Genomic DNA, 12,868 nt, shown 5'->3' with positions numbered 1-12,868 from the left:
CCCCACCCCTCTCCCCCCCAATGGAAACATTGTGAGGCTCAGACCTCTCTGTCACATGAAAGTTTTTTTTTTTTTTTTTGGTCTTTTTCGTGACCGGTAAGGGGATCGCAACCCTTGGTGTGGTGTCGCCCTCACCGCGCTCAGCCAGTGAGCGCACCGGCTATTCCTATATAGGATCCAAACCCGCGGCGGGAGCGTGGCTGCGCTCCCAGCGCCGCACTCTCCCGAGTGCGCCATGGGCCGGCCCTCACATGAAAGTTTTTAGCTACTGAGCTCCGCAAATCCATACATCAGTGTTCACCGCATTTTCGCCCTCACACAGCTGCCAAAGCCCTTGCAGTCACGTGGGCACTGCAGCTACCCAATGGCTGTTGTTCATGTATATCCTGTGGGCGTGTGCCACGCAAAGGTCACGTAAGGGTCAACCCTCTCAGTCACGTGAAGATCGAGCGCTCCCGGATCCTGAGGTAACTTCCATCTTGCGATAATGTGGTCTCAACAGCGCAAGCATCTGCCACCCAGGTAAGGCCCCACAACTACAAGTTACGTGGATTCGGCGGTTAGGTGACCTCCCCTTTGGTCATGTACCCAGTGCCCAGGCTCAGGCCGTCGTTTGATCAGACTCAGGCTCAGAACCGAGCCTTTCCACTGACTTTCATATCCTGCCACCAGGGAACAGTGTTCTGGTAGAAAGGCGCTAGATGGTACGAGTTTACTCAGAGAATTGGGCTTTAAGGGGAGGTCAAATGGCCTCCAAATATCAGAGGGCCCGAACTGTGGTTGAGTAGAGGTAGGGAAAAGACTTTATGAATGTGGCCAAAGTTCTGTACGCCCGGCAGAGAAAGCCTCAGTGTGTGCGTGTGTGAACTCCCGCGCATACACACGACGTGATCCTGGACCCACAGGAACTATTGCTGGTAGAGGGTGAAGTGGAGGCAGCGAAAACGCTGGGGTGGGGGTGGGGGGGTTAGTAGACTTTTAAGTTACCTCAGGGGCAGGGCTCTGGAAGCCGAGTGCGACCCGCTCCCCAACTCCAACACGAAAGGCCTCCCCTTGACTATCACCCTACCTCATTCACTCTCTGTGCAGTGTGATACCGTCTTCCACCTCTCCTCTGACCATGTTGTTTTTAAGGACACCAGAGACTTCCTAGATGCCAGTTCGTATAGATGATTTCAAATCCAATCTTAATTTCTGTCTCTTATTTGATTCTGTAAAGGGAGAGAGATTTTTTTATCAAAAGAATTTGATATAGTGATAAAAGTGAAAGTAGCCATCACGTGAAGATTTAGAATTTGTTTCTTATATTTTCTTCTAAGTTCAGTTGTATTTCAAAAAACATGTGGAGTAGGGTGCAGTAATCTTGTGCTTGAGCTCTCTAAATAGCTTAAACTAGTCCAACCAGACACTATTTTCCTTCTGGTTCCCCGCCCCTCCGACCCCGACTTTGTAACCATTGCTTCTTAGACTCTAACTTGAAAACTTCCTCCTTTCCTTTATGTGGAAAAAGAATAGTGAATTGATTTAAGAAAGCATGGGCCGGCCCGTGGCTCACTCAGGAGAGTGCGGCGCTGGTAGTGCCGAGGCGTGCGTTCAGATCCTATATAGGGATGGCCAGTGCACTCACTGGCTGAGCGCGGTGGGGGCGACACCATGCTGAGGGTTGCGATCCCGTGCTGTCCGGGTCCGGTATGGGCGCGACACTGAGGGTTGCGATCCGTTGCCGGACACGAAAAAAGACAAAAATAAATAAATAAATAAATAAATAAATAAATAAAATAAAATAAAATAAAATAGAAAACATATTAAGTAAAATTATAGGTGACACTTGCATTTCACAAAATTCATGAAGGTGGTACTAAATGAGTAAAGCTTAGCAAATAGAGGATTGTGCTTACATTTATAAGGGATTTAAATATTGTTCGAAAGAAGGTTAAAGAAGGTTGATCACTTGTGATAGTTTATATTGTATTTAGCTTAAATAATGCAGTTTATTTTTCTTTCATCTCTGCATTTCTAGGTTTGTTTCGCAAAACATTAGGTCTGAAAGACAGCAACAACAAAAATATGCTGTACCATTAAAGATACATGGGACATACAGAAATGAAGGTAATAAGATTTCCATATTGTAGGAAATTTTTAGATATTAGATAGTATGCTAATATGGAACATAAATCTCAGAAAAAGGACTAGTTTCCTTGACTTATATGGAAATGGAACATTTTTTCACAGGGTAGTTGAGGTGTTAGTGTTCTTCAAAAACCATTTTGGGACATCCTGTTAAAGCTAAACATATTTTACCACATTAATACATTATACCTTTGTTTACAGAGAACAAGGGAATGTGTGTTTACCCATAATTATAATCTATTCTTCTCATTAAGAAGTTACTTATTGCTCTTTAACTCATTTTATCTTATTTTATTAGACTCTCTCCTGCTTGAATTTTTCCACGTTTTATTCTTCAGAGATACCCCGATTTATTAAATATATTTCTAGTATCATGATGGCAAAAAATAAGTGCATAAGTACAAGTCATTGGGAAGTGTTGTTTATAGCAACAGAATGCCTCGCTCTTGAAAGCAGGATACAACTTACCTATTAGAATGAACAGACGCAATACCTCTCATTTTATACAAATAATCCACATTTTCTCAAAATCATTTTAAAAAATTATTTAATAATTATAGCTGCTGTTTTTGAGTCCCTATTATATGTCAAGCACTGTGATAACCTCATCATATAAGTTATCTCATTTAACTTTCAATAGAATACTCCTAAGGTGATGATATTTTAATTGACAGATAAGATGTATGAGTCAGGATGAAGTACCTACCTAAAATTACATATGCTATAAGTGACAGAGCAGAATCCAGATATATACAGTTTCAAAGTCCATGCTCTTTTCTACTCCTACTGCTTTCTACATTGTATGTTATTCTCTTAAATGAAGTTCATGTATATTTATAATAGAAGTTCTTTGCTTCAATGCTGCAATTCCCTCTCCCTTAATGATCTAATATTCCAGCAGTGGAATTGAATGAACATGATTGAATTGTTTAAAATCCCCAGCATTGGTAAGCCACAGGTTTTTTCCAAATAAAAACTGTTCTGTATATTTGGATATCCATGGTATTCAAGGAAAAAAATTATAAGATAAAACCTAGTGGTAGATGAAAACACTTACACATACTTAATAAAAATTACTCGTCTTCCCAGTATTGTCAAGGAAAAACTAATAACAATAAGAATAAAATTTAATGAAATTGGTAAGAAATATGAAAGAATTGAAAAATGCTAAATTTCAGTGCTTTCAGAACTTTAGCATGATGGATCAAGAAAATTAGAGATAAGACGCAAACTACGCTGGGAATGAAAAAGTTGTCCTACTTGCAGCTACAGCAAAGATATAAAAGATAATATTATGAAAAACATATGCTGACAATCTGAAAATTTGGATTAAATATATAAATTCCAGCAAAAATATAACTTTTTATATTGAAGAAACAGAAAATCTTAAGTGTATTCTTGACATGGAATGCAAAATTATTGCTTAATCTCAATTAGTTATATAAATGCAAAAAAATATAAATAAGATCATAGCAGACTGAATTTAGCAGTGGCTAAAAGGGGTCATAAGGCATGACAAAAGTTGTGTTTATCTTAAGCTTAGGATGTTGGTGTAACATTAGGAGATCCATAACATAATTCAACACATTAATAGAATAAAGGAGGGAGAAAATGACGATTATTACAAAAGATGCAAAAAATGGTATACAAGAAAATTGAAAAACCAGTCAGGATTAAACAACAGCAGTAACAATTACTCTCAGCTACCTGGGAATAGAAAGATTTTTTTTTAACTTCTATAATGGGTATTATAAAAAACTGCAGCAAACACCATACATAATAGTGAAACATTAAAAGCATTCTATTTTAAATCAGAGAAAAAGTCAAAAATGTTTCATATAGCCACTTTTGCTCAACATCTTACTGAGTTGCCTAGGCAGTGCAGTAAGCCAAAATAAATATATACATTTATATATATATATATATAAATTAATAAATGTGTAAAAGTGATAAGAATCAAAACTGTTAAAATAATCATCTTCATATGAAACTCAAGAGAACCTGTAGAATATTATAATTAATAATAGAAATTAACACATTTACTGGATGTAAGACTAATACACACAAAATACATTGTTAGGAGGGAGGGGGGAGAGGGAGGAGGGAGGGAGGTTTCGGTAATGGGCCACAATGATCAACCACATTGTATATCGACAAAATAAAATAAAATTTAAAAAAATACACACAAAATACTTATAAAAAAATAGAAAATACCATTTTTATCATGAGTTTACCATTTACAATAGCAAAAAATAGGTTTTGTGGAATATACTATGAATTGGCTCAGGTGGCAACTATTTGCACACTCGTAAACACTCTTAATGTGCTTTCCTGTACTATAGAGACTAAAAATCCAAAAATAAGAAAGGAAACCTATGTGAGTGTCTCTGTGTGCGTGTCTGTCTGTCTGTCTGCCTTTTGGTCTTTCACCACTGAGTGTGATGTTAGCTCTGGGCTTTTTATAATTGGCCTTTATTATGTTGAGGTGGTTTCTTTCTATTCCTAGTTTGAGTGTTTTTTTAAATCATAAAAGGGTGCTGAATCTCTACTTTTTTGTGCTTTCCTTGTTTTATTTTTTGATGATGCAACAGTTTTATTGTGAAATATCAATATTCACACTACTGGGTCACTTACACAACTTTGTTATTCTTGTCCTTTGCATATGACTATTTAATTTTTTCCACAAGAGCTGATTTTTAATTTGTTTTTTTTACTTTTTATTTATGATTATACAATGTAATCAATTTTCATGGCCCTTGACCAATTCCTCCCTTTTCCCCCTCCCTCTTCCCCACCCCCAGCAACCTCAGTTCTGTTATCTCCTCTTAAAAAGTTCAATGAATTATTGTAATTGTATCTTTTTTGTTGTTTGCTTGTTTATTTACTTATTTATTTATTTTTATTAGCTCACACATATAAGAGAGAACATGTGGTATTTATCTTTCTGTGCCTGGCTTAATTTCACTTAACAGTTTTCTCTAAGTTCATCCATGTTGATGCAAATGGCAGTATTTCACTCTTTTTAATGGCAGAGTAGTATTCCATTGTGTAAATGTACTACATTTTCCTTATCTACTCGTCTGATAATGGGCATTTAGGCTGGTTCCAAATCTTGGCTATTGTAAATAGCACTGCAATAAACAAGAGAGTACAGGTGTCCCTTTGACATAATTATTCCTATTTCTTTGGGTATATACCCAGCAATGGGATAGCTGGGTTATATGGCAGTTCTATCTGTAGATGTTTGAGGAACCTCCATATCATTTTCCATAAAGGCTGCACCATTTTACAGTCCCACCAGCAGTGTAGGAGGGTTCCCCTTTCTCCACATCCTCACCAGCATTTGTTATTCTGCCTTTTTGATAATAGCTAGCCTAACTGGAGTGAGATGATATCTCAATGTGGTTTTGATTTGCATTTGCCAGATGCTCAATGATGTTGAGGATTTTTTCATGTGTCTGTTAGCCATTCTTATATTTGCCTTTGAGAAATGCCTATTCAGCTCCTTTGCCCATTTTTTAAACAGGTTACTTGCTTTTTACTCTATATTCCTCATGTATGTTCTTGGTGCCTTTGTCAAAGATCAGATGGCTGTAGGTATGTGAGCTAGCGACTGTTGTAAATTAGCTAGCTTTCTTGATTTCTTTTTATGCTAGTTCATTCTTGGAATAAAAAATGCTACTGGCTTTTGCGTGTTCATTTTGTATCCTGCAACTTTACTGAAATCATTTACCAATTCTAAGAGTTTTTTGTAGTCTTTAGGCTTCTCCATATATAGGATCATGTCATCTATAAACAGGGACAGTTTGACTTCATCTTTTCCTATCTGCATGCCTTTTATTTCTTTCTATTGCCTGATGGCTCTGACTAGTACTTCCAATACTATATTGAATAGGAGTGGCAAGAGTGGGTGTCCTTGTCTTGTTCCTGTTCTTAAGGGGAAAGCTTTCAACTTTTCCCCATTCAGGATGATATTGGCAGTGGGTTTGTCATACATGGCTTTAATTATGTTGAGATACTTTCCTTCCATACCGAATTTTTTGGGAGTCTTTATCATGAAGGGATGTCTAATTTTGTCAAATTCTTTTTCAGCATTGATGGTGTTTGGATTTGTTGTCCCCTCCAAAACTCATGTGGAAATTCGATCTCCAGTGTGGCTTGATTGAGTCATGGGGGTGGATCCCTTATGAATGGATTAGTGCTCTCCCTAGGTGGGGGGAGTAATGAGTGAGTTCTAGCTCTGTTAGTTCCCACGACAGCTGGTTGTTTATAGGACCATGGCATCTCCTCTCTCTCTTGCTTCCTCTCACCATATGGTTTGCTTGTACCCACCAGCTGCCTGCTGCTTTCTGCCATGAGTAGAAGCAGCCCAAGGCCCATGCCAGATGCAGCTGTCCCAGAATCATAAGCCAAATAAACCTCTTTTCCTCATAGATTACCCAGTCTCAGCAACACAAAACAGAGTAATACAGAAAACTGGTACCAGATAAGTGGGGTGTTGCTTATAACAAATACTTGAAATATGGAAGCAGCTTTGGAACTGGGTGTTAGGCAATGATTGGAGGAGTTTGGAAGGCTCAGAAGAAGACAAAAAGACAGGGGAAAGTTTGGAATGTCTTAGAGTCTGGTTACATGGTGGTGAGCAGAATGCTAATAGAAATAAGGACTGTAAAGACCATTCTAAGGAGGTCTCAGATAGAAATCAGAAGGAGTTTATTGGAAACTGGAGGAAAGATCACCCTTGCTGTGAACTGGCAAGGAACTTGGCCACTTTGTGTCAATGCCCTTGGACTTTGTGGAAGGTGGGACTTAAGAGTTGTGAACCAGAATGTTTGACAGAAGAAATTTCCAAGCAGCAAAGCATTAAGGAAGCTGCATGGTTACTTTTAACAGCCTACTCTGAGTTATGGTGGCAAAGGCATGATGTAAAGCCAGAATTTAAAAGGGAAGCAGAGCATAAAGATTTGGAAAATTTGCAGCCTGACCATGTGGTGGAGAAACCAAGAGCCAGAGAAAAATGCAAGGGAGAAGCACATAAACTGGTTGCTAAAGACATCAGTTTGGTGATGAGGCAGCCAGATGGTAAGAACCAGGACAACGGGGAAAAAGCCCTAAAGGCATTTGAGAAGTCTGGAATGGTGCCCCACCCATCTCAGGCCCTGAGGCCTAGAAGGACTGAATTGTCCTGGAGGACAGACCTGGGGTACAGCTGCCCTTGGGAACCAGCTCCCTGCATCCCAGCTGCTCTGGCTGGAGCAGCCCTGCCTCAAGCAGCCCCAAGTGTGGTTCATGCAGCAGCTCTGGAGAGTAGAAGCCTGAAATCTCAGTGGCATCCACATTGTGTTAAGTCTACAAGCCAGCAGGACAGGAGAACAGTGGAGGCATGGCAGCCTCACCCAGATTCCAGAGGATGTATGGAAAAGCCTGGGGGCCCAGGCAGAAAACTGCCACAGGGGTGAAGCCACCACAGAGGCCATCTGCTAGAGCAATACTGAACAGAAAAGTGGGGTCAGAGCCCCCTCAGAGAGCCCCCACCAGGGAAATGTCTAGTAGAGCCAAGGCAGTGGGACCACCATGGAGACTCCAGATGTATGGAGCCACCAGAGTGGCGCACCAGCCTGGAAAAGCCACAGGCACCAACACGGCCAACTGGGCTGTACCTGGCAGAGGTGTTGGGGTTGGGCTGCTGAATTCTTTGGGGGCTCAGATGCCCCATTGTGCCCAGAATGCAAGAGTTGGAGTCACGGAAGATTATTTTGGAGTTTTAAGACATAATGTCTGCCCTGCTGGGTTTCAGACTTGTTTGGGGTCTGTTTCTCTTTTCTTTTGGCATATTCCTCCCTTTTGGAATGGGAATGTGTACCCAGTGTCTGTTCCACCATTGTATCTTGGCAGTAGATAAATTTGTCTTTGATTTTTTACAAGTTCACAGCTGGAAGGAGTTTAGCCTTCGGTCTCAGATGAGACTTTGGACTTTGGACCTTTAAGTTGGTGTTGTAGCAAGCTAAGACTTTGGAACTGTTGGGATGGAATGATTGTGTTTTGTATATGAGAGTGACATGACTTTTGAAGGGCCAGGGGCAGAATGATGGAGTTTGGATTTGTTGTCCCTCCAAAACTCATGTGGAAACTTAATCACTGAATGTCTGTGGGCCTAATATCCACAATCTGAAAAGGGACTGTGAATACAGTTCTCATGGAACTTCTGTGAGGAGGTCAAGAGAAACCTAGTGAGTCTGCCCAACACTGTGCAAATGTTGGTTGCCACTGGGCAAGTGTTGGTTTCTTTCTTACCCCATTCTTTCCCTACCACAGCAGGGATGCTGTTGCCATGTACTCAGAGGCATGGCAATGATTTAGGCAGAATTCCAAAATGACACAGAAAGTACCAGTAGCAACACAGATGATATCATAAAGGACTCTCACTGCAATTTCTGTGTAAAAGGATCAGCTAGTACATGGTGGAGCTTGAGGGGGAACCCAGGCAGTCTGGCTGAGGGGCACTAGCTGCTTGATAATACTCCTGTTATTGCCTTGGATTCTTGCACAACTGAAAGACAGGCATTGTGCTGCTGAGATATGGGGTCAGTAAGTGGATGTGTGCCTCTGTGTGTTTTATCTTCAGCGTCTCTGTCCATCGAGTCTCCCTGTGGCTTTCTATCACATGCCCACCGTCCCATGCAACTCCCAGCATGACGCTTTGCCTGAGCTTGTAGCTGTAGCTGTTAGCTAACTCACTTTTTTTACCCTTTCCTCTAGTGATGTTATTTACAAAGGAATGTTGGTTCTCGAAGATGACTGACTCTATACTGCATACATTGACCATGTGCCTTTATCTCTCACATTAATATTGGATTTTTCCTCATCATTTGTGAACTTTTAGAAAAATGAGTTGGTTTCAAGGCATTCTCCAAATGTCACCTATGAGGTTATTTTTTATTGTTGTTTTTGAGTGTCATTATGGACTCGTGGTTTTTTAACATATTGATGTGCTTCAAACCCCTGTTACAGGATTTTGAGGAGAAGAATGACAAAATTTGACATATGCTTTAAAAAATCTTTCTACCTGCTGTGTTGAAAATAGATGGTAAGGGAGCAAGTGTAAAAGCAGAGGGATGAGTTGGAAGGCAGTATAATCCGGGAGATAGGAGCTGGTGACATGGCCAGGGTGGTAGCAATGGAGGAGGTGAGAAGTGGGTAGACTCTAGATGTATTCTGAAGGTAGAGCCAAGAGAATTTGCTGATCAGTTGGACGAGGAAAGTAGAAGAAAGAGGGCACTCCAGGCCATCTCCAAGATGTGTGGGCCTAGCATGTGGAATTTCCGAGTCAAATGTTCTGCCCATACTTAATTGCACTTCCAGTGCCTCACAGAAAAATTCTCAAAAGTTGTAAGTAGCAGGACTGTCCTGAAAGCGGGTCACACACTGAAAACAAGAGTTCATCTGAGGCCTGGTCATCATCAGTACATCCTGGAGTGATCAGGAGTGAACGGACTTTTATTCATAAGTGTTCCCTGAGACGATGTGGAGTCATTTATGTACAAAATGTGTAACATGCAAAGCCAGAGAACCTTAAGTGTTAGAGCCCGAGAGGGAGCTGGTTATCTTAATCCCCATCCTCCCAAAACACTCGTACTAACACCTGCTGGTACATTGTTTCAGTTGACTGTGCTAAAAAATAAAATACCCTTAGTGAATCTACCTATGGGAGAGAGAATTGAGACTGTCTTATTTCTGTAGTTGCCAAAAAATCCCTTCAAACCTTGCCCCTGGTGAATGAGGTGGGTTGGCGGGGAGCATGGGGAATCAAACAGCAGCGCAGCTCCTAGGAGTGAATACAGGGGGAAATACAAGCTGTATTGTATGGTCTACATTATCCAATAAACTAGACGTCAGAGCAAAGAAAATTAATGAGACAAAGAAGTGCATACCAATAAAAAATCGATCCACCACAAAGACATAATGATCCTAAGTGTGTACGCACCAAACAACAGAGCCTCAAAGTACACGTGAAGCAAATACTGATGGAGCTGAAAGGAGAAATAGCTACATCCGCAGTTATAGTTGTTGCCTTCAACACCCCCCCACCACCACCACAGCAAGTAATACAATCACTAGACAGAAAATCAGCAAGGCTGTAGAAGATGTGACCAGTAGAGTCAATACAATGACAGCATCTAAATGACATAAATAGAACACCCAGCCAACGACAGCAGAGTACACTTTTTTTTTTTTTTTGAAGCGTCTTGTAACATTCACGAACGTAAGCCATCTCCTGGGCCATCAAATAAACCTCAACCAATTTAAAAGAAGTGAAAACAGAGTATGTTCTTTGACCATAATGGAATCCACTAGAAATCAATAACAGAAAGATGGCAGGAAAATCTTCAAACATTCGGCAATTGTAGTGGACTTATCATTCTAGTTCTTTGTTTACATCCCTGTTATAGAAGAGCTGAGTTTAGGAAGAGTTGTCTCTTGGGCTGAGAACATTTCAAGGTGAGCAAAAGGAAAGCTCACTCTGGACATGTGAAGCAGAGTATTTTTGAAGGCAAGTCTGGGGGCAGGAAAACAGTTTAGGAGGTGGTTACATCAGTCCCTCCTGTTGCAAAAGCTTGTACTATACCAGCAAAGAAGTACAGCTTGCTGATTGTTCACGGAATCAGTTTGGTGGACAATTGTGTTTGGGAGGTGTGAGAGAGGTTGCCTCCCAGGTATTGGTGTAGTTGTTAGAGAAGCCTGAGAGAAGGCAAGGTTAGGACAGCTTCCTGGTGTCTGGCTGGTGTCCAGTGTAACCAATGGATGCACACACGTCGGTTCTTTATAAACCCTGCTCCATTTTTCAAAAGATTCAATATACTTGCTTGCTTTTCCAGTTTTTCTCCCCTGATTGTGCTACCTGTTTGATGAGGCTCTCATATCTGGACAGGCAGAGGAGTTTGCTTTCTGGGATTTATATGATTGGTCCCTCAGGGCAGGTTGGCACTTTGTTTGCCCTAACATGGTGCTAGCCCATGACATGGTACCATTGACACGTCTTCAAATTTGTATTTCTGTTCCCAATTTCAGAAAACAGGGACAATGGTAGTTCTTGTCAAGGAAGAAATGAAGACGGGAGTCCTTTCCAGGTTAACTTTGACAAGAGGAACCTTCGTTATGAACATGGTGGGTGGAAGCTTCCACCTTCACACCTTCAGGAGGATGATGGAAATGTGGTGATGAGGGATGTCCACAAGTACCAGCGCATAAGATAGTAAGTGACCACGCAGCCTGGTTTGCATGTAACAGCCAGGATTATAAAAATCTTTCACTCTCTGCGGTCTTCTTTTTCTTCTCTGACTGGAAAACTGAAGCATGCTAGGAGTGGAAAAATGGTTGAGCAATTTTCTTTAAATTACTTTTTTATTTTTTTTAATTATTTTGTTTTTAATTGAAACCCACTAGATGGATATATATATGGGATACTGTACAATATTTAGATCCTAACAGGAGACCTAGTTATCAGTGAGGGGACGGTGTATAGAAGACTTTCTTAGCATTGATGGACACCCTCCGTCTCTCCCCTTCCCCACAGCAGTCCATATGGCATGCAACACAGCAAGAAGAGCATGGAATGGCATAATGAGGACCACATGCTTATTACTACGTGGAGAGAGAGAAAACCTCAAAAGACAGGAGTGTGGGAGAACACACAAGATGAAACCATGGAGAACTGGTTCAAGGTCACAGTGAGTGTCATGGCAAGGTTTGCATTAAGTAGAGTATTCTGAAACCTTCTGGAAGAAAGACCACATTAAACACTTTCAGTTGGTTATTTGGAGGAGAACTTCTGAATGAAAAGAAGGGGGATTAGGAAATCCATATTTGATACAAATATAAGAAATCGGCAGTCCCTTCTTTAGGAGTCCTTCAAAGCTAGGGAGAAGGTTATACAATAACACGTGGTTGAGTCTGTTTTCCATCCTTTATTCCATGTTGTCTCTCTTCTCCCTCCTATTCCTTCTTCTTACACTTAGATTCCATATGGGAGAAATTATGACAAGACATGGCTAATGAATTCAATCCAGAGCCAGTGCAGTGTCCACTTCAGCCCGGTCGATGTAAGAGAGAATGGTGGTGAAGCCAGATGAGTGGGCACAGGGGAGGGGGAGAGGCCTGGCTTGTCGAGGGCTGTTGGCCTGTGACACTATTGCTCTTGCCTACACTCCCTGTAGTTCCACTATGTCAAAAATCGGGCCCAGTTCTTTGTCCAGGACGCTAGTACTGCCTCCGCACTGAAGGATGTCAGCTATAAGATTTGTGGTGAGAAGAATCAAAAGGTGTGTGCCGAGGGCATTCCGTGTACCTAGTCCTGGGGCAGGAGCACTGGCCAGTGGCTGGTCATCATCTCTGGGATTACAGTTCCCGTTGCTTACCCTGCACTCCTTCCTGCAGATATGTGTCTTTGTCAGTCCTTCTGCTGTACCGTACTCTGTGTGGAATAAGTTGAAGCCAGAACAAGTGGAGCAGCTAAAGGTAATTCAGACTCAAAGCACGTTGTGTGCCCACTTCCTAGACCCACCTATTTTTTTTTATTATTTTTATTTTGTCAATATACAATGTAGTTGATTATTGTGTCCCATCACCGAAACCTCCCTCCCTCCTCCCTCTCCCCCCTCCCACCCAAGTGTGTCCCCTCCATTTTCTTGTTGTAAGAACTTCAAAAAAAATTGTGGTTGTTATATCTTCCTCTCCCCCC

General features: G+C 41.2%; 1 protein-coding gene across 1 annotated transcript in view; it reads left to right on the top strand.

Annotated features, from left to right (window-relative positions):
* The first annotated feature begins 2,035 nt into the window (after positions 1-2,035).
* The window catches only part of LOC103603888 (nuclear RNA export factor 2-like), a 16,841-nt gene continuing 6,008 nt past the window's right edge, over positions 2,036-12,868 (top strand). Inside the window, exons 1-6 of the mRNA XM_008588463.1 lie at positions 2,036-2,109; positions 11,200-11,383; positions 11,705-11,858; positions 12,147-12,230; positions 12,345-12,449; positions 12,565-12,645. Coding sequence (XP_008586685.1) covers positions 11,349-11,383; positions 11,705-11,858; positions 12,147-12,230; positions 12,345-12,449; positions 12,565-12,645 — 459 coding nt within the window. The 5' untranslated portion in view covers positions 2,036-2,109; positions 11,200-11,348. The remainder of the gene's footprint in view (positions 2,110-11,199; positions 11,384-11,704; positions 11,859-12,146; positions 12,231-12,344; positions 12,450-12,564; positions 12,646-12,868) is intronic.

Source organism: Galeopterus variegatus, unplaced genomic scaffold, assembly GCF_000696425.1.
Source record: "Galeopterus variegatus unplaced genomic scaffold, G_variegatus-3.0.2 Scaffold4851, whole genome shotgun sequence".
NCBI classification, from domain to species: domain Eukaryota; kingdom Metazoa; phylum Chordata; class Mammalia; order Dermoptera; family Cynocephalidae; genus Galeopterus; species Galeopterus variegatus.
The sequence above is the reverse complement of the archived record's forward strand: the minus strand, read 5'-3'. Positions and strand labels throughout refer to the sequence as shown.